At 38.2% G+C, this 22,301-nt stretch overlaps 1 protein-coding gene and 3 non-coding genes across 4 annotated transcripts; 3 read left to right on the plus strand and 1 right to left on the minus strand.

The window, feature by feature from the left end:
• Window positions 1-543: 543 nt before the first annotated feature.
• LOC141615972 (small nucleolar RNA R71) lies at window positions 544-650 on the plus strand. Its single transcript, XR_012530355.1, has one exon. It is a non-coding gene; the product is annotated as a small nucleolar RNA R71 (small nucleolar RNA).
• A 3,458-nt stretch (window positions 651-4,108) lies between these two features.
• On the plus strand, window positions 4,109-4,215 carry LOC141615875 (small nucleolar RNA R71). Its single transcript, XR_012530264.1, has one exon. It is a non-coding gene; the product is annotated as a small nucleolar RNA R71 (small nucleolar RNA).
• A 6,328-nt stretch (window positions 4,216-10,543) lies between these two features.
• On the plus strand, window positions 10,544-11,934 carry LOC141614415 (uncharacterized). The gene is made up of 3 exons (XM_074433162.1): window positions 10,544-10,715; window positions 10,853-11,514; window positions 11,845-11,934. Exons 1-3 carry the CDS (start codon window positions 10,544-10,546, stop codon window positions 11,932-11,934), a joined length of 924 nt encoding a protein of 307 aa, XP_074289263.1.
• A 9,660-nt stretch (window positions 11,935-21,594) lies between these two features.
• On the minus strand, window positions 21,595-21,701 carry LOC141616652 (small nucleolar RNA R71). Its single transcript, XR_012530984.1, has one exon. It is a non-coding gene; the product is annotated as a small nucleolar RNA R71 (small nucleolar RNA).
• Window positions 21,702-22,301: the final 600 nt, after the last annotated feature.

Genomic DNA, 22,301 nt, shown 5'->3' on the forward strand with positions numbered 1-22,301 from the left:
CTCATTAGAGGTGGGGTGTATGTTGGTGAGGGTTTTGAACATTTTGGCTTTTGTATGAAAGAATGGGATGGAATTTGGTATTCTCATTGTAATAGTTGGAATAAGGGGTGCCACTCTTGTATGCATGGAAATCATTCACTTGTTCCCCAACATTCACTTTGGTCATGTCCCAAAGTTCCACAACTCTCACATACTCCACTTGGAATTGAGGATGATGCCACCATAGCATTAACATCTTGTTTGGGTGATTTGGAAGCTTCATCAAGCTTAGCCATGGCCTTCTCAAACTTCAAATTGATGGTATCAATATGAGCACTTAGTTGAGCACCCAATTGAGTGATGGAATCTACCTCATGCTTTCCTCCTCTAGTATTCTTTCGAGGTCTACTATATTATGAATTATGAACCGCCATTTCTTCAATTTTGGCCCATGTTTGATTGTCATCAACTTCGGTAAACATACCATTGGATCCCATGTTGAGGATGTTGCGGGAGTATTCATATAGACCATTCCAAAATTGTTGCACAAGGAACCACTCGCTAAGTCCATGGTGTGGACAAGAATGACAAGTGTCCTTAAATCTCTCCCATGCTTCATACAATGATTCCTCATCCCTTTGCTTGAACCCGGTGATTTGGGCTCTCTCTATTTTAGTCTTCTCCGGAGGATAGAATTTCTTGTAGAAAGCAAGTGCCAACTTCTTCCATGAGTGAATACCAAGGGTAGCCTTGTTTAGGCTCTTTAACCATTGCTTTGCAGTACCGATAAAGGAGAAAGGAAATAATACCCATTGGATTTGGTCTTGAGTAACTCCGGTTTGAGAAATCGCATCACAATAGTCACAAGGGTCTTCACTAGGCATCCCCCCAAATTGACTTCTCTCAACTAATTGTATGAATGCGGATTTGGCAATTAAATTACCGGTTAAATGTGGTGGTGTAGGAGTACCATTTGGTAGGTTCTCCTCGGTTGGTACGGAATGTGATGAAAATTTAGGCATTGTGGGGTGATTTTGTGGTGGATTTTGTATTGGGTTGTCCTCTCCTTCTCTTGCAAAAGGGTTGGTTAACTCAATGTTATTTGATTGAATGTCCACAATCTCTCCAATACCTCTTAAAGTACCTCTAGCAACTCTTCTACTGTTGGTTAAGGTTCTTTCAATTTCAAGATCAATAGGTAATGGATTACCTTGTGATCTTCTAGTCATGAAAAATATCAAACAACTCGAAAACAATTAGAACAACCTTGAGGAGATTAACTTCCCCAAGGTAAAGTAAGACACAACTAAAAACTATTAATGAAAATCAAATCAAGTTAACACCATCCCCGACAACGACGCCATTTTTTTGGTGTGGTTTAAACTCGTCGTCAAAAGTTACCAACCAAAACAATATTTATAACTTTACAAACTACTCTTAGCAAAGAGGCAAGTAAAGGTCGGATCCCAAGGGACGGGTATTGATGTAGGATTTTCAATTGCAAATGGTCGTGCCTTAGGGTGTCACAATAGGGTTGAGATAGGAGATCAACTAAAGTAATTAACAAGATAAAAGTAAAGTAATGAAAACAAGCAAGATGATTACAAAGGGGTGTAAACAATTGATTAAAGGCACTAGGGTGTCATGGGTTCATAGGGGATTCATGGGAGTTGATCATACAAACATGTTCTCTATTATATAGCAAGCAGTTATTGTTGTGATGGGATCGAGTTGGTGTATAATCTTACAATCCCTAAGAAGGTTTGGGTCCTGGAGCCGAATCGATTAGATTGTACAACACCTACAAGTCGACTTAATCCTTCCTATTCAACTATATGCATGGTCTAATGAGGCTCGAGTTGGTGTATAAGCTTACAAGCCTCATTGAAAAGATAAGTGATGGGTAAAAAATGCAAGGATTCATAGGCTCGCATTTCATCAAACATAACATGCGCATAGGTTGAAATCACAACAAGCAAACAATTTAATTATGAAAACATATTAGATTAAGCATGAATCAATCCCCATGTTGTTTTCTCCTAATTCCCCATTAACCTAGCTAAGGAAACTACTCACTCATGATCAAGTTTAACATGTACATAAGGTTGTCAATTATACTAACAAGGCAAAACATGATGAATAAATGAAAGTGATTAACAATAATTAAACAAGGTTAAGAGAGAATTATACCTATGAAGATGATTCCAAATAATAAAGCAAAGAATAATAGAAGTACTTGATGATTGATGTAAGGTTTTAAATCCTCCAAATAAACCAAATAATCTTCTAATTACCTAAAATAAAGGAAGAATAATAGAGAAATTAAGGAAAGATAAGATGTGATTAATATTGAGAATTGTATTACAACTAAATTAAGACTAATTTTGAGAGAATTATAAAGTGATTAATGATGGATTAAGATTGCTTAAGAGAGCATCCTAATCTAGGTAGTACAAAGGGGTATTTATAGTAAAGATTAGGTACAAAGATTAGGGTTACTAAGGGCTTAAATGACTATTAAGTCTCTAAGAAAAGTTGAGGAAATGCTCCTCTCGAAGGAAATGAGCAGATTCCCGTGCTAGTCCTGCCATGATCCGCCCGTCCTGTGCTGTGGCACGGGCTCTCTGATTTAGGATCCGCTCGGATCCAGGGAGGGACGCTCGGCTCCAGCTGATGCGTCCCGCTCGTCTTGGGCACAAGACGCCCGGATCTTGGTGTTGTGAGACGCCCGGATCTTGCCCGATCCGCTCGGATTCCTGGGCAGACAGCTTCTCTTCTTTTTCCTCCTTAACAATCCACAAGGATTATTTCGGGGATGCAAGGATCCTTTCATCATTGCCCATTTTACTTTATTATCTACTTAGGCCTCTAGTATTTTCTTCTGTTTGTTGCTTGGTCATTAGATGCGATCAATTTAGCTCTATTCCACCTCATAATTGCAAGGTTAGCACTCCCTTTCCTACCAAGGAGACAAAACCTCAAAGAATATGCAAAATGGGAAACTAAAGATAGTAAATGACCCAATTATGTGTTATAAAGCATAGGAACAAGGTTAGTTCGGGGACTAAATGTTCTCAAATATGAGTCACATCAGAAGTCTAATCACAATAGGCTATTTTTCCTTAGCCTTCTCTTCATTCTTCTTCTTGGAAATTTCATTGGTGGTAGGATCTACCTCCTTAGAGTTCTCCACAACTCTTTGTTTGTCACTAACATTCACAATATCTTCATCAATTGGCCTCTTCGGCCTCTCATATCTTGAACCACTCCTCAAGTGGATGGCACTAATCGTCTCATGTCTTGGGGGATTAACTTGAGGCGGTAATTGCCACTTTTGTCTTTGAGAGCTAGAAGATGCTAATTGAGTCATTTGAGTCTTAACATTTTGTTGTGGGCAAGAATGTTGTTGATGGTGATTTATTTAGCTTGGCTACCTTTTTGCATTTGGGTGAAAAATTCTTGTTGGTTCTTTTGCATTTGGAGGACCTCTTTTTGGACATCAAAGCTTTGGTCATTTGCTTGGTTGTAAGAAGGTTGATTTTGATAATCTTGGCTTTGGTTAAAAAAGGGTCTTTGAGCTTGGTTTCTCATTGGAGGTGGGGTGTATGTTTGTTGGGGGGTTTTTGGACATTTTGGCTCTTGCATGAAGATTTGGATGAAATTTGGTGTTCTCATTATAGTAGTCGGAATAAAGGGTGCCATTCTTGTATGCTTGGAAAACATTACCTTGTTCTTTTGTTCCACTACATTCATTTTGATCATGTCCCAAGGTTCCACAACTTTCACATACTCTACTTGGGATTGAGGATGATACCATCATAGCATTAACATGTTGTTTGGGTGATTTGGAAGCTTCATCAAGCTTAGCCATGACCTTCTCAAACTTCAAATTGATGGTGTCGATATGAGCACTTAGTTGAGCACCCAATTGAGTGATGTAATCTACCTCATGATTTCCTCCTCTAGTGGCCTACTATATTGGGAATTATGAACCGTCATTTCTTCAATTTTGGCCCATGTTTGATTGTCATCAACTTCGGTAAACATACCACTGGATCCCATGTTGAGGATGTTGCGAGAGTCTTCATATAGACCATTCGAAAATTGTTGCACATGGAACAACTCGCTAAGTCCATGGTGTGGACAAGAATGACAAGTGTCCTTAAATCTCTCTCATGCTTCATACAATGATTCCTCATCCCTTTGCTTGAACCCGGTGATTTGGGCTCTAAACATGTTGTCTTCTCCGGAGGATAGAATTTCTTGTAGAAAGTAAGTGCCAACTTCTTCCATGAGTTAATACCAAGGGTAGCCTTGTTTAGGCTCTTTAACTATTGCTTTGCGGTACCGATCAAGGAGAAAGGAAATAATACCCATCGGATTTGGTCTAGAGTAACTCCGGTTTGAGAAATTGCATCACAATAGTCACAAAAAGTCTCCATATGTGAGCGAGGGTCTTCACTAGGCATCCCTCCAAATTGACTTCTCTCAACTAATTGTATGAATGCGGATTTGGCAATGAAGCTACCGATTAAATGTAGTGGTGTAGGAGTACCGTTTGGAAGGTTCTCCTCAGTTGGCACGAAATGTGATGAAAATTTAGGCATTGTAGGTTGATTTTGTGATGGGTTTTGAACTGGATTATCCTGTCCTTCTCTTGCAAAAGGGTTGATAAACTCAATGTTATTTGGTTGAATGTCCACAATCTCACCAATACCTACAACTCTAGAAGTACCTCTAACAACTCTTCTATTCTTGGTTAAGGTCCTTTCAATCTCGAAATCAATAGGTAATAAATTACCTTGTGATCTCCTAGTCATGCAAAATATCAAATAACTCGAAAACAATTAGAACAACCTTGAGGAGATTGACTTCCCTAAGGTAAACAAAGACACAACTAAAAACAATTAACGAAAATCAAATCAATTGAACACCGTCCCTGGCAACGGCGCCATTTTTGGTCCGGTTTAAACTCGTAGTCAAAAGCTACCAACCAAAACAATATTTGTAACTTCAGAAACTACTCTTAGCAAAGAGGTAAATAAAGGCCGGATCCCAAGGGACGGGTATTGATGTAGGATTTTCAATTGCGTGTAGCTATGTCTTATGGTGTCACAAATTATGGGTTGAGATGAGATGTAATCTAAACTAATCACCAAGATGAATGTAAATTAATGAAAAGCAAATAAAGGGGTTTGTAAACAATTGATTAAAAGCACTAGGGTGTCATGGGTTCATGGGGGATTCATGGAAATAGATTATACAAACATGTTCTCAAATAGATGCAAGCACTTATTGTTGTGATGAGATCAAGTTAGTGTATATCTTACAATCCCTAGGAAACTTTAGGTCCCGGAGCCGAGTCGTCTAGACTGTACAACACCTACAAGTCGACTTAGTCTCCCCCTATTCAACTCTTATGAATGGTCTAATGAGGCTCGAGTTGGTTTATGTCTTACAAGCCTCATTGAAAAGATTGGAGATGGGTAAAAAATGCAAGGATTCATAGGCTCGCATTTCATCAAACATAACATGTGCATATGTTGAAATCACAACAAGAAAGCAAATCAATTATGAAAACATATTAGATTAAGCATAGATCAATTCCCATGTTTTTTCCCCTAATTCTCCATTAACCCTAGCTAAAGAACTACTCACTCATGATCAAGTTTAGCATGCTAATAAGGTTGTCAATCATACTAACAAAGTAAAATATGATGAATAAATGATGTGATTAACAATAATTAAACAAGGGTAAAAGGAATTATACCTATGGAGATGATCCAAATAATAAAGCAAAGAATAATAGAAGTATTTGATGATTGATGAAAGGTTGTCAATCCTCCAAATAAACCCAAATAATATTCTAATTACCCAAATAAAACTAACAACAATTGAGAGAATTAAGGAAAGATTAGGATATGATTAATATTGAAATGTATATTACAACTAAATTAAGAGATGATTAAAGCTTGATTAAGAGTTGATTAAAACTTGATTAAAACTTGATGATAATCTAGGTAGTACAATGAGGTATTTATTCTAAAATTAAGTACAAGGATTAGGGTTACTAAGGGCTTAAATGACTATTAAGACCCTAAGAGAAGCTTGAGGAAATGCAACTCCCGAGGGACATGCTCGCATCATGCTGGCAATTCCCACCAGGATCCGCTCGTCCTCACCTGAAGCACGGCCCGTCCTGTAAGACGATTCGCTCGGGCTGATAGTCGGGACGCCCGGATCGTGCACTGATACGATCGGATCAAGCTGAGGGACGCTCGGATCGTTGGACAGGGTTCTTCTCTTGTTTGGCTCCTTAACAATCCGCGGGGATTGTGTTGGGGATGCAAGGATCTTTTCATCATTTCCCATTTCACTTTATTTATTTGCTTAGGCCTCTATTATCGGTCTCCTCTTCGACGCTTGGTCATTAGATGCATTCCATTTAGCTCCATTTCGCTCCATAAATGCAAGGTTAGCAATCCTCTCCTACCAAGGACACAAAACCTCAAAGAATATGCAAAATAGGAAACTAAAGATAAGAAATGACCCTAATATATGCTAGAAAGCATGGGAACGAGGTTAATTCGGGGACTAAATGTGCTCAAATATGAGTCACATCAGATATTTCCCCTATAGCCCAAGTCGTGAAGGGCACAATCTTCCATAGCTCCTCTAAACGCGTCCATCTGACTCTCTCTTCGTATCGCACCCCCCTTCTCATTCCCACTAAGAATTTCATTAAAATCGCCAAACAAGATCATAGGAACATGGCTCCCATTGCATAGGCTCCTCATCATATCCCAAGTTTTATGCTTATTACTTGTCTCCGGCCACCCATATACCCCCTGCTCTCCACACCGGGGCATTGTTCGCATCTAGTATCTCTATCATAATATGGTTATTATTGTACGAAATTAACTAAGCATTTACATCCCTCCACCAGAGCCCTAACCCACCATACCCCCCAACTACTTACACAAATACCAGACGAAAAGCCACAACTATTACAGATTTTTTCCAACTCCCTCGCACTCATCATTGTCTCCATAACGAAGACAATGTTTGGGCACTCCCTCCAACACCAATCCCGGAGGGTGCCAACCGTCAAGGGATTGCCCAACCCTTGACAGTTCCAACTGAATATTTTCATTGTTGTTCGCGATGCTGGTCGCGCCAGTCACCGCTACTGTCATAAAAGTGTCATCACACCCTTGCTCCATACGACTCCTCTTAGCCACCCTTTGTTTCATCACAAACCCTAGCTCCTCCTGCCCAAACTCCTTCCTCTTACACTCACTCACCCCATTCGTATCCTGCGTATCACCCCCGTCACTTCTAACCTTTCCCGTACGTCTCTTTACCTTAATCACCCTCCTGCTCACACCCTCATCCCCAAGTTCCTCCCTCTGCTCCAGATCCTCAGACTGTTGCCGCCGTGACATAATATCACTTGACGCCGTACTGGAAAAGTTCTCTCCCCCACCCTCATTCTTCTCCACTGACCTGCCACCATTCACCACTTGTTTAGCACCCCCTTCTGTGATCGAGACCCCTCTAAGCAGTTCAACCATCTAGCTAAGATCCTTCTCCTCCTTCCCATATGTATCCGCATCCCCGTAACTAAGTTTCCTCCCAAATTTACCAGTCTTCTTCTCAGTTTTCTCCACCCTACTAGCAACTCTCCACGGTGATGCCTTCAACCACTCGCCATATTTTCTCCCCTCCCCTATTGGGCCATTCAACTCACCATAATCCTTCTCCCCATGCCCTACTCTTCCACAAACGAAACAGAATAACAGGAGATTTTCATAGCTTATACGCACCCTCTACTGTTTACCCCCCCCTTCAGCTTCATGGTGATAGAGTCTGTTAAGGGTTTACGAACATTCATCACAACTCTCATCCTCATAGACCTATTAATGGAAGGGTTAACAGAATTGTCGACCTCTACAAAAGATCCAATCGTATTTCCTATATTCACTGCATTCTCCATATTCTGCCTTCCCAAAATAGGAAGGTCATAAACCCTAACCCACATAGGAGAAAAGAAAAAGGGGTACCTCTGACGAAATCGTCTCCCCTGCAGATCAGAAAGAATTAAGACATGCCTTTCCAAATGCCACGGTTGCTCCGCTAGAACCCGCTTCTTGTCCGCCTCATCATTGAACTCGACCGTAAAAAATTTCTTTCGCCTGTCCACAACCTCTCCAACCACACTCGCCTTCGACTTCCAAGCCAAGATCATGGTATCAATCGAAACTTTTGGATTAATATTACGCTTCGTCCACAACCGCCCTACAACATAGAGGCGAGCCGAACTTGAATCCTCCTCCCCTTCAGCCACCCACTCTACTTCTACTACTGACGTTGTCCCCGAATCTCCATTTGATTCCTCATAAGGAATATTCAAATTGATTTTAGGTGAGTTATCTTGTGATGCCATGATTACGAAAATGGGTAAAAACCTAACAACAAAACTGCCGAAGGAATGATTGATAGAAGAAAAAGAGAAAGGGGGAATAAAGAGAACAGAAAAAGAGAAAGGGGCAAAAAGCAAGGTTTTGATCCTAGGAAAACCTAGGGGCGCATACCCTCCCAAGAGAAAACCCTAGAGGGAACTTCCAAATTAACTTCCCGTATTATTGGTTTCTTATTTAGTTAGAATACTAAATTTATTCCATTAAAGGTATATCATCCTAACTTTAAGAATAGATGGATGGCTCCAAGTACACATTAGACATATAGAATGGACCAAGTCAGAAGAAAAGGCGCGTTATTAGTGAAGATATGAGCGCAAGCGTCTAGAAGAGAAGTTACGGATCAAAGGTTAATTAATTTCCCACTAAAGACGTCAGTTACCTGCAGTACTTGGATACAGTATGAAATTTCTATATAAATAGAATATTGGCGTTAGGGAAGAAAACCACAAAAAACAACAACCAGAACAGTTAATCTATCTGATTTTTTAGATCTTACCATCTTAGTTTATCTAAGTTAGTACGCTGAACCCTTTCTGTCATGCAACTAATTAGTCATGTATCTCTTAGCATGTACTCCCTCCATTCAAGACCAAACACAACATTCCTTTTTTTACACTATTCATGAACGCAATGGTGGAGCTAGGGAGGCTAGCAGGGGCGGTCGCTGATAAGGTTATTTTCAGTCGTTGGCTTATCAAAATAAATCCTATTCTCAAATAACTGGTAGCTACCAGTAAGAAAGGGTAGAATCCACAGGGAGGCGAGTTAATTAATCTAGTTTGTTTATATTTAAGTTCGTCTTAAAGGTAACAATTTTATGAGGTTTTGTTTGTTTGATTTCTAAACTAATTACGATGTAAATAAAGACAAATTCAATAATATTAAAGAGTCTAGGGATTGAGTTCACTAGGTAGTCATCCAAGGGTGAGATTTAATTCATTTATTGAGCAATTTATATTATTGAAAGTCATATGATCGGTCGATTCTAATATGTCTTTTTAGATCTAAAATTAACATGCGATCGCTATTATTAAGTTAGTCTAATTCCATTATCGTGGCCTATTCTAGTCTTAACCCGGTCAATGAAAATCCTAGTTTCTGATCAGTAATTAGTTAATCAGATGTAAAACAACAATTGAACAACAATCAAGAGCAATGTAACAATCAATTCATTAATTAACCATTTTCTAACAACCTAGATCCACTTTCACCCTAGAAGATGAAATTAGCTACGCATACTAATAGTAATAACAACAATAATAATTATAAAAGACATAATTGAAAGCATGTAAAGATGTATAACAAGCAATTGAATGAAATAGAACTTGAATTAATAACAAATAAAGAAAGATTAGAGAGTACCGTAATTAAGAAGTGTATAGATTCGGAAACAATAATAATTATTTTGGGTAAAAACTGTCAAAACACGATATTCTATCACGTTAGGGGTTAAAGTGACCTACTCTTTTTAGAGTCGTATCGGAGGGTTAAATTATAGATGACTTATGACGAAATAATGACGTAAATATTGTAAAGGGCAAAATAAAAGAATAATGACACATTAGATTTTGGTGACGCGGAAAATCTGATGTGGGAAACAACCGCGGGGGGAGTCGGTATCCCGCCAATAATCCATTATATGATAATCGGAGCATAAGTACAATATACTTCCTCCATTCAACTCCACTCTACCTATTGGCAAAAAACACAAGTTTTAAGGGTTTATTAAAAAATGAATAGAAGTACAAATGGAGTTGTGCCATTTACTTTATGGAATCAGAATTTGTCAAGTATTAGTGTGTTAAACAAACACTAATTTTCCCACCAAAATTACAAAACCTCAAAAACCCCACCAAACACTTTATTTCCCACTAAAATCTGTCCAGTCAAGCTGTTGGAACCCACCAACTAGGTTATTTTTATGCATAAATTACAATCATCCTCACATTAAATTACATATTCTCTCATTCATTAGCAACACAACAAAAAAAAACTTTCTAAAATTAATTACAGACCAATAAATTACAGTCCATCACTACCATTAAATTACACAAGTTTCCTAAATTTTCTTAAGAGCATCAATGGGGTTCAAGTACATGTCTGAAGAAACCAGAACTGAAGTCGCCATCTACTTGCTTCAAAAATCAAATGACGGGCAGCTTGATCGTGGTGCAATCAAAGAGGCAGCAAACAGATTCAATGTAAGTGTAAGGACCATATCAAACATATGGAGGCTTGCAAAAAAAAACCAAGGTTAGTAGGTGAAAAATTAGATGTTAAGAGTGGTAGGATAGACAACAAAAATAGAAAAAGGATTTTACCAAACATTGAACATATCAAATCACTAAGGGACACAATGATCAGAGTTTATGAAAATTGTGGAGTTTCAGTTGGAACGGTCCATTCATGGGTGAAAGAAGGTTTACTTAAACGTCATTCAAGCCCATTATATCCTAAACTCAGTGAGTTACACAAGGATCAAAGGCTACTTTATTCATTAAAGTCATTGGTTGTTAAACAAGTTCTTGAAGAGTTCTTAGATCTCAATAATGTTCCAGTGACTGAAATAATTTTTAATGAAATGAGCAACATAATACACATGGATGAGAAGTGGTTCTATATTACGGAAGACAATGAAACAGTGTACGTAGTCGAGGGGGAGGAGCTGTCTCATAGAAGCTGTCAATCAAAGAGGTACATCACAAAAGTGATGTTCATGTGTGCAGTCAGCAGACCTATTTATGGTGAAGATGGTGAATGCATATTTGATGGTAAAATAGGCATGTTTCCATTTACTAATCAAGTTCCAGCAGCTAGGTCAAGCAGAAATAGGCCAAGGGGTACATTAGAGACTAAGGCTATTGAGTCCATCACAAAACAAGTAATCAACGATTGTCTAATTCATCAAGTAATTCCAGCAATTAAGAGTGTTTGGCCAGAAGGTTTTAGCAAGCATATTTACATACAACAAGACAATGCTAGGCCACACATCAAGAATGATGATCCTGATTTTATGGCAGCAGAAAATTCAGATGGATTTAATATTGAGTTAGTATTTCAAATTTCCTAACTCACCGGACCTAAACGTTAATGACCTTGGGTATTTCAAGGCACTACAATCATTACAAAAAAGAAGGCAGCAAAGACAGTGGACGACCTAGTGAATGAAGTAATGCAAGCATTTATCGATTACAGTCCAAGCAAACTCAACAGCATTTTCTTATCATTACAAGCAGTTATGATAGAGATGATGAAGTGTAAGGGTCATAACAATTTTTCACTCCCTCATATGGGGAAGGGTCATCTAGCTGCAATTGGCATGTTGCCAAGGAATCTAATAGTCAATGAAGTTTTAGTAACGCAATGCATTGAATATATGCAGGGTTTAGGTAAAACTGAAGGTTTAGAATACATAATGACTGAACTAGGATATAATGTTGAAGCTATAGTAGATCAGTTAAATGGAATGTAATGCCTTTTTAAATAGAGGTTATGTAATGTTCAGTTTAATGTTCAATTGGAACAACAGTTTCAAATGAACATTAAACTGCAGCCTAATGATGAATGTAAAGTTGAATATGCAATTTCAGTTTCAAATGAACATCAGTTTCAGTTCAGATTATTTTAAGTTATATGCATTCAGATATATGCAATGCAAAGTTGAAGTTCATATAACAATTTGAAGTTGAAGTTAAGAATTAAGGCAATTTCAGTTTCAAATGAACATCAGTTTCATAAACGTTCATTGTCAGACCATTTTTAACAGTTTTAGTCCAAATTTAACAGTCTAGATAGACAAATTTTAACAGTTTCAGTCCAAATTTAACAGTTCAAACAGACAGATTTAAACAGTTTCACTCCAAATTTAACAGTTCAGACAGACAGATTTTTACAGTTTCAGTCCAAATTTAACAGTTCAGACAGACAAATTTTAACAGTTCAGACAGTTGCAAAATGCATAGACAAACTCTCAGACTACGTTTGCCCTCATCATTGAGTTGTCCCAAGTATTCTTGCCTCCTACACTTTACAAAATGAAGGTAGACCATGCTCAACTGCAGTTACCATGATTGAGCACACACACCCTTTCATTAATATAACATGTGGTGGCAAAAAAACTTGTAAGTTATGGGCAATAAAACGTACATATACTTCCTCCATTCAACTCCACCAAAAACCATGTATAACTCTCAAACCATTAAGGTATAATCATCATAGAGCAAGTCTGGTTTAAACAACTCTCAGGCCAATGTGGCCTCATCATTGAGTTGTTTGAAGTTGTAAAGCCTCCTACACAGAAACAATGAAGGTAGACCATGTCTTCTCCATTGAACAGGAGTACTATATCAGCCCTCAAACCATGAAGGTAGAGTAATCATTGAGCTCTCAAAGTACTCCAACTTAGATGGTTAGACACACACACCCATTCATTCATTTATAATGTGGTGGCTGAACAACTAAACATTATTGGCCACTTAACTAGACTCCACCAAAAACCATGTATAGCTCTCAAACCATTAAGGTATAATCATCATAGAGCAACAATGACAGTAACATTAACAGTGATGATACCCCTCAGTCCAGGAAGGACCATCATCGAGGTTAATGACAATAAACCTTGCATCCTAACAGAAAAAATTCAACACATTAAGCCTTGAATCCTCAGAAATTAAAACAAAATAATATAGACAGACACACAAAAATTGGTTCCATAATAGTCAGACAAACAAAAAGTGGTAGAGTAGACAGTCAGACGGATACACCCATTTGTGCCCTTAATAATCATTTTAAACTTATAACAGTAAAAAATTTAACAGTAAAAATTTCAGTTCTTACAAACAAAATTTCCATAATTTCAGACAGACAAAAGAAGATTTCAGACAGACAAAATTTCAGTTCATACAAACAAAAATACCATAATTTCATACAGACAAAAGAAACAAACTTTCTATTGATGCTTACCAACATTATAACAGTTTTATTTTCAGTTTATACAAACAAACCAAACAGACAATACATCAATTTCAATTCATACAAACCGTTTATTCAGAAGATTTGAATTCAGAAAAAATGCATGAGTCATAGAACAAATCTTAACAACAAATCATACAAAAAATCCTAACAGCAGTTAACCCAGCATTTCAATAAATAGTTGAAATAATATACGAATAAATAAAATAAAAATACAAAAAAAAATTTAGGGGATAGAAATTATACCAACACCTTGAAGTAATTATCGCTTAGACAACTGTCTATCAACAAACACATTGAATTTCACAGTCATTGGTGACGGAGGATCAACCACCGCTTTTTCAACGTACTCTGTTGTTTTCTCAGGCGTTTTAGGACGCTTGTCCGCCATCCACTTCAAATACCGGTTTACGTACTTTGTGCAAGGACTTTCAGCCTCTCCAGATCCTCCACCCACTTCGATTAAAGTGGTTTTCTCAGGCGTTTCAGGCTCCTTTGAAGGAGCGACGTTCTCAGGCGTTTGAGGCGACAAAGGAATGCAAACGCCACATCATCGAACTCCGTCTCTTCAACTTCAGTCCCCAAATCATCAGGATCTAGGGAATCAGGTACGATATGGGTTGGAGGAGGCGATTCAGGAGCAGATTCATCATAAACATCACCGCCTTCATCACAGTGATCATCGCGTTCATCGTCTTGTAAACCAACACGATAACGATAAAAAACACAAGGGATACACTCATTACCACAGTTTGGATGAGGAGGTTTCATGACAGGACGTATTTAAAGATATAAAGATGAGAAGACAAAGGTGAAGTGATGAAGTGAAGGAGACGGAATGGCAGCTCTAGGGTTTCAGAGAAGATGAATTGAAGGAGGCGGATGTAGAGAGAGAAGGGAGAGATTAGGGTTTTAGAATTGTGTAGAAGGTTTGAGAGAATGTGATGGGTATGTAGGGTTGAGAGTATGATATGGACGGAATGGGAGGAGAGCAATATTGGGTTTGGGTTGTTGAAGGAGACGGAATGTGATCCCGTCCATACTTGCCTTCACAAATTTGAATGGATTATTGGGTATATTCAGAAGATTATTGGGTTGGGTCATTAAAATTTGGAGGGAAGGGTTAATCATTTAAGATGGATTAGGTAGTGTTAATTGGGCTAGGATTAGTTTAGGGTGTGTTTTGTAGGTAAAAGTAAGTGGGCCATTTAGTGGCATTATTTGTAAATAAAATGTTGTTATAAGGATAATATGTCATTTTACTTTCTTTTTTTAGTAAGTTGTAGAGTGGAGTTGAATGGATGAAAATGGAAAGGCGGTAGAGTGGAGTTGAATGGAGGAAGTATAACGATCTGATGATAAATAACTTGTTCAACGTATAATCGCGACAGATGATGCCGTCATCAGACGTCAGGGGCTTTGTGGGTTTATCCAGGTGTACGTACTACGTAGGTTAGATGTGGAACTAGTGGAGTAATCATTGGTGTTGGGGATGCACATGTAGTATTGTATGATGATGGGTGGATAAGTATGTGGCATGGATGATGGTTTAGGCTTTATTTCACGTATTAGATATGGATTTGCATATGGAGAGGTAATGATGGCTTTATCATCACTTGATGATGGTGAATGAACCTTTCGGTGAGATTAACAAGGGCGGCAGGCTTATGTGTGTATGATTTGCACGTAGATCTCATGGAGTATGGCTGTGTGCACCGTTTTGTGTTTGTTCGGTAGATGTCAAATCATGCTTTTTCTATCTTGTTTCCTTGTATTTATAGTGAATAAATCCTAGTTGTTTTATTAGGATTTCTCCCTTGGTTGCTTTGTTCCTCAAGGTAGGGTTTAGTAGCTTCACGGGTCGTAGCCATCATTAGTCTTTTACCCGTATTCCTCTCCCTTTAGTCCATGGGCCCGACTCCCCCATGTATGACATGGGTCCATTTGCTTAATTAATTACCCACTCATCTCGTGCCATGTAGCTTAGGCCAAATAGTGAATTTTGGCCCAAACAATAATCAAACTAAACTAAGAGTTTTTAAGAGAGATTTTATTGTAAAGTAGCGTAACTAGGTAGAATAAAGCGTAAATAAACATAGGGTACGAATTGGGTATTTATAGTAAAACATAACCGACTTAAGGAAATTGTGGAAAATCCTGAGAATATAGTGTACTCGATCGAGCCTGGGTGTACTCGATCGAGTACATAGCCAGTTGATCGAGCCTGCTCGGGATTGATCGAGGATCCTCTCTGTTTCAGCTCTTTTCTTCGTGTTGTCTTCTTTATTTCTCTTCCTTTATTCTTCTAGATTCCCGTGCCATGCTTCGTGTATTCCTTCATGCCCACTCCGCGATGCCCATTTCATTCTTTTGCTCCTCAAATGCATCATTCCTGCATTAAACACCAAATAGTGGAAGTAACAACATTCTAACAAAAAAGGCATGTAATTAATATAAATTAGCACGAAAACTGTACCGAAAGTAACTAAGGGGAGACATAAATATGCATATAATTATGACTCATCAAACTCTCCCAAACCATCTCTTTGCTTGTCCTCAAACAAAGCATCACACATTACATAAAGCAATCATACAAATGGCAAACAAATAACTCAGAGCTAATGTTGATTCACATACAAATTCCAAGCTATCCGTATCTGTAACAAAGTAATGACCAAGGTGTACTAATAAAACAAATTCAAAGGCACAGGTAATAGAAAACGTAGCTGCTAAAGTTTCATGTCACCATACTATAGACAAATGCCAAATACCTTTCGATGCAAGACAAATTAGTCGGATTCTCGTGAATTCACTCATGCACTCATAAGTATGGGTGATTTATATGTGAAGATAGAAAGAAGTAGAAACACTTACTCAACTTGTGAAACATGCATGCAATCTAATGTGATAGAGATTTCCCCAACTAATATGCATTCACAATGTAGACAAAAGTACATATATCAAGGACAATAAGGATGGTAAATGGGCAAACATAGAAATGGTTTGTACCAAGGCACGTTATGGATATGTGAAGCTAAGACAGTAGTCTCAGCACTAAACCAAAACCAATTCTAGACAAAAGTAAGCATGAATACAACACAACTAGAGAAATCATCTCAACTTTACAACGTATGAGAGCTTATGAAGTACTTTCCAAATATGCATTAGACTCTAGTAAACATCCTTTCGATCCTTGACAAAACCAAAACGAAGCAATCAATTTCTTTTCATATTTTCTTTTCAATTCTTTTTTTTTTATTTTTATTTTTGTTTTTGTTTTTTCCTTTTTTTCTTTTGCTTCATATTTTTTCTTTTTTCCAACACAAGGATACAATACAATTGCTAATAAGTACTTTGCCATATCCACATGACAATAAGTCCCAACCCAACCATAATAGCAAAGTAGACACGAAAAATAAGCAACTGCGACTGTCCCGAAAAGGTAGGCAAATTCTGGGATTGTAGCTCATATGATGTAATTTAAAGTTGGCTACATGGGTTTAAACGGGATAAACAAAAGGTAATGTAAGGCTTATTTGAACGGTAAGAACCGCCTATCCACATGTACTTAGTCAAATGAAAGCAATAAAAGTATCAAGAAATCAATGTCACACTTATGCATTTGATATTACACATTCCACAAGGAGAAACCACACTCAAGCCTAAATAACAAAAGAGACCAGTTTATTGATGTTCATGGCCTAGAAAGCTCTATAAACCTCAGAATTTAAGTAGTTTACCAACATAATTGTGCCAAATCTAATTAGTAAAAGGCATGTCAAAACGGTCAAGACTTGAATTATGAGCTTTGTTTTCATAAATAACGGGTCAAAACAAAGTACATGGACAACTATATTGGGATTTAAAGGCAAAAACAATGCAATTTAACATAATTGTTATTTAATTCACCAAGACTCGACCTAAAACAAAGTAAAAACATGTTTTTGTATTTTGAAAATTTTTAATTTTTATGGATTTTTGGTATATAAATGCACACAACAATAAGTAAATCACACAATATAATTAAACTCCTCCCCAAACCTAAATGTCACAGTGACCTTATTGTGACGTCTACAGCATAGCAATCGCACACAAATTTCCAGCAACCTAAAGGACACATCTAACAAAAGGAATGGAAAAGAAGTAGAGATAATACAATAAAAGTAGATATAAGGGAAGAGAATACCGGGTAGGAGCGTAGGAGTTCCCCCAAACCAGCTGCAAAAATAGGGGAAAATAACCAACCGCTCAATTCCTTCACCATCTGGCTATGATTTATACCCAAAGAGCAAGGGTACTCGATCGAGCCTAGCTGCACTCGATCGAGTAATCATCTAGCGAGATGATTTCCTACATTTAAAATAAATGCCCATCCAAGGCACAATCAATAAAATTTAAAGCGCGCAATAGTAAATTAAAAAGTAGCGCACGTGCTAAACACAGACATAAGTAGCACCAATAAAAAGTCCAAGCAAAGAATGTAAGAAATGAATAAAGTTCTGGCTCATCAAACTCAAAATCTAATATAAAATATGAGCAAGTATCTTCATCGCTCTTCAAGCCATCATCTTTGGGGAGGCGATGAGGCTCTTCATCCGTCGTAGGAGCTTCATCAAAAACTTTGACGGGCTCCTTTCTAAAAATTCCGGCCTCCAAGGCATCCAGCTCAGCTTCTATATCAACATCTTCATCAAAGAAATAAACTGGCTCAGAATGAGGCTCATCTCCATAAATCAATCTCTCTATCTCATCGACTTCCCTGCTCCATGGTCCTGATGCAGCAACAGGGGCATTGGACTGATTCTTGTCCAAGCATAAAGCAAAGGAATCATGAATAAGTGGATCAACAACATTAAGCATATAACATGGAGTTACTGAGTGGGGACGCTTTAAAGCGTTATCAAGAACAAATTTAACAATGTCATCCCCAACTCTTAGTGTCAAACTGTCATCCCTAACATCTATGAGTGCTCCTGCAGTGTGAAGGAACGGTCTACCTAGAATAATAGGGACTTGAGAGTTCTCACCCATATCCATAACGATAAAGTCAACTGGAATGAAATACTTCCCTACTCTAACCGGCACATCCTCTAAGACACCCATAGGCTTCTTTAAAGATCTATCAGCCATTTGCAAGGTCATATTAGTAACACGGAGTTGACCCATATTTAACTTTTTGCATATAGAATACGGAATGACACTAACACTAGCCCCTAAATCGCAAAGGGCTTTATCAATAGCTATACTACCAATATGAAAAGGAATAGAAAAACTCCCTGGATCCTTTAGATTTGGTGGTGAGTTAGCTTGTAATACGGCCGCGCAATCCTGAGTGAATGCTACCGTCTCAACTTCATCAAAAGACCGCTTCTTGGACAAGATCTGTTTCAAAAACTTAGCATACGCCGGCACTTGAGTGACCAATTCAGTAAATGGTACACTTACTTGAAGATTCTTTACTACCTCCATGAACCTCCCGAATTGTTGTTCAAGCTTAGACTTTTCCAATCATTGTGGAAAAGGTAGTTGAATTTTAATTGGCTCGGCTTCTTTTGCTTTAGAAGTACTTTTGGAAGCATCATCATCAGTTATAGGGTGTACTCGATCGAGTCCAGTAGTCACTCGATCGAGGATCCTATTTTCTTCCAATGCCGTAGCTGAAACACGCGAAAATGTCAATTCTGGGGGGTGTCTTCGATCAAGCCTGGGTTGTTGATGTGACCATAATTAGCGCATATTTAGCCCACGAATTAGCCTTGTTCCCATGCTTTTTAGTGCATATTTGGGTCATTTATTATCTTTAGTTCTTTGTTTTGCATATTCTTTGAGATTTTGATCCCTTGGTAGGAAAGGAGTAAGAATCTTGCATTTTCATGGCAAAACGAGACTAAATTGATCGAATTCAATGACCAAGCATCAAGGAGAGACAAGATTAGAAGGCCTTTGTACATATGATAGTAGATGAGAAATGTTGAGAAAGGATCCTTGAGTCCCCAAGGAAATCCCCAAGGAATTTATGAAGAAAAGGGAAGAAAAGAAGAAGAAGTCTTGCTGAGGCACAATCCGTGCGGATTGTCTACAATCCGGCCGTCCTCCGCCTGCACAATCCGTGCGGTTTTCCACCAAGACGCTCGGATTCCATCACCACAATCCGTCCGGATTCTCTTGAATCCGCTCGGGTTCCATCGCCAGAATCCGCCCGGATTCCTCTATAGCGCGATTTCCTCTTCTCCAAGCTACGAAGAAAGAAGCCCTTCCTTCGGAAATTACCGGCTCCTCCCTGCTCAATCTAAAAAGTGTAATTACTAGTTTAGCCCTTAGTTCACCCTAATGCATCCCCCTAATTTCCACTATAAATACCCCATTAGTCTAATTAGAGGAGCATGTTCTTCTTATCAATATTTAGAGTAGTTAATATCAATCAAATCTCTCTTTAGTTTTGTAATCAACAATTAATCAAGTTCTAATACAAGTTTTATTTCCTTAATCTCTCTTTTGTTCATCCTTTATTTTGGGTAATTGAAGATTATTTGGGTTATTATTGGGAGATTGACAACCTCTCAATCAAGCATTCAAGTATTTCTTTTATCTTTGCTTTATTATTGGAATCATTAGTAGGTATAATTCTCTTAATCTCTTTTTAATTATTGTTAATTACTTTCATTTATTCATCATGTTTCATTTTGTTGGTATGTTTGACAACCTTGCTAGCATGATCAACATGATAATGAGTGAGTAGTCTCTTAGCTAGGGTTAATGGGTGATTAGGGGAAACCAACATGGGGAATGATTCATGCTTAAATTAATATGCTTTCATATTTTATTTGCTTGCTTGTTTTGATCTCAACTCATGCACATGTTATATTTGATGAAATGCTAAGCCTATGAATCCTTGCATTTACCACCATCTCCTATCTTTTCAATGAGACTTATAAGACATAACCCAACTCGAGTCTCACTAGACCATGCATGTTGTTGAGTAGGGAAGATTAAGTCGACTTGTAGGTGTTGTACAATCTAATCGATTCGGCTCCGGGACCCAAACTTTCCTAGGATTGTAAGATATAACCCAACTCAATCCATCACAACAATAATTGCTTGCTTATAATTTGAGAACATGTTTGTATGATTAATTCCCATGATTCCCCTATGATCCCATGACACCCTAGTGCTTTTTAATCAATTGTTTACACCCCTTTTAATTCATCTTGTTAGTTTATTTTCATTACTATTTTAGTTAGTGGCCTTCTACATCAACCCAATTTGTGACACCCCCAAGACACCACTAGTTTCAATAGAAATCTCATTTCAATACCCGTCCCTTGGGATCCGACCTTTACTTGCCTCTTTACTAATTGTAGAGTTGTTTGTGAAGCTATAACTTGTGTTTTGATTCAGACGTGACCCAACGACCACACCTTTAATTGTGAACACGAAACGGACCAATAAAAAATGGCGCCGTTGCCGGGGACGGTGTTTACTTGATTTAGATTTCCCTTTTATTGTTATTAGTTGTGTCTTTCTTCGCCTTGGGGAAGTAAAACCTCCTCAAGGTTTGTTCTAATTGTTTTCGAGTTGTTTGATATTTTGCATGTCTAGAAGGTCACAAGGTGATTTGTTACCTTTTGACCGTGAAATCGAAAGAACCTTGACGAACAATAGGAGACTTGTTAGGAGGAATTTAAGAGGTATTAGTGAAGTTGTTCAACCAACTATTGAGTTCGTCAACCCTTTCGCAATAGAAGGAGAGGAGAACCCATTACACAATACCCCACAAAATCAACCTACAATGCCTAAATTCTCGTCACACTCCGTACCCACCGAGGAGAATTTACCCAATGGTACTCCTACACCACAACATCTAACCGGAAATTTTATTGCCAAATCCGCCTTTATACAATTAGTCGAAAGGAGCCAATTTGGGGGGATGCCTAGTGAAGACCCTCATTCTCATATGGAAACCTTTTGCGACTATTGTGATGCAATCTCTCAAACCAGTGTGACTCAAGACCAAATTAGATGGGTCTTATTTCCTTTTTCTCTAATCGGCACCGCGAAACAATGGTTGAAGGGCCTTGACAAGGCCACTCTCGGAATAGATTCTTGGAAGAAGTTGGCTCTAGCTTTCTACAAAAAATTCTACCCACCGGAAAAGACTAACATGCTAAGAGCTCAAATTACGGGTTTTAAGCAAAGGGATGAAGAATCTTTGTATGAAGCTTGGGAGCGGTTCAAGGGAATTTGTCGCTCATGTTCTCACCATGGACTTAGCGAATGGTTTTTGGTACAACAATTTTGGAATGGTCTATATGAGGATTCAAGGAACATTCTCAACATGGGATCAAATGGAATGTTCACCGAAGTTGATGACAATCAAACATGGAACAAGATTGAGGAAATGGCGGTCCATAACTCACAATATAGTAGACCTCGCAAGGCTACTAGAGGAGGAAAGCATGAAGTGGACTCCGTTACTCAATTGGGTGCTCAACTTAGTGCTCATATTGACACAATCAATTTGAAGTTTGAAAAAGCTATGGCTAGACTTGAAGAAGTCTCAAAATCACCAAAGCATCATGTTAATGCCATGACGGCATCCTCATCAATCCCAAGTGGGATATGTGAGAATTGTGGAACTTTGGGACATGACCAAAGTGAATGTAGGGGAACAAATGAACAAGTGAATGCTTTCCAAGCATACAAGAGTGGTACCGCTTATTCCAACTATTACAATGAAAACACCAAATTCCATCCAAATCTCTCATACAAAAGCCAAAATGTCCAAAACCCTCAAACAACATACACTCCACCACACATGAGAAACCAAAATCAAAGACCCTTTTACAATCAAAACCAAGGTTACCAAAA

Source organism: Silene latifolia, chromosome 11, assembly GCF_048544455.1.
Source record: "Silene latifolia isolate original U9 population chromosome 11, ASM4854445v1, whole genome shotgun sequence".
NCBI classification, from domain to species: Eukaryota; Viridiplantae; Streptophyta; class Magnoliopsida; order Caryophyllales; family Caryophyllaceae; genus Silene; species Silene latifolia.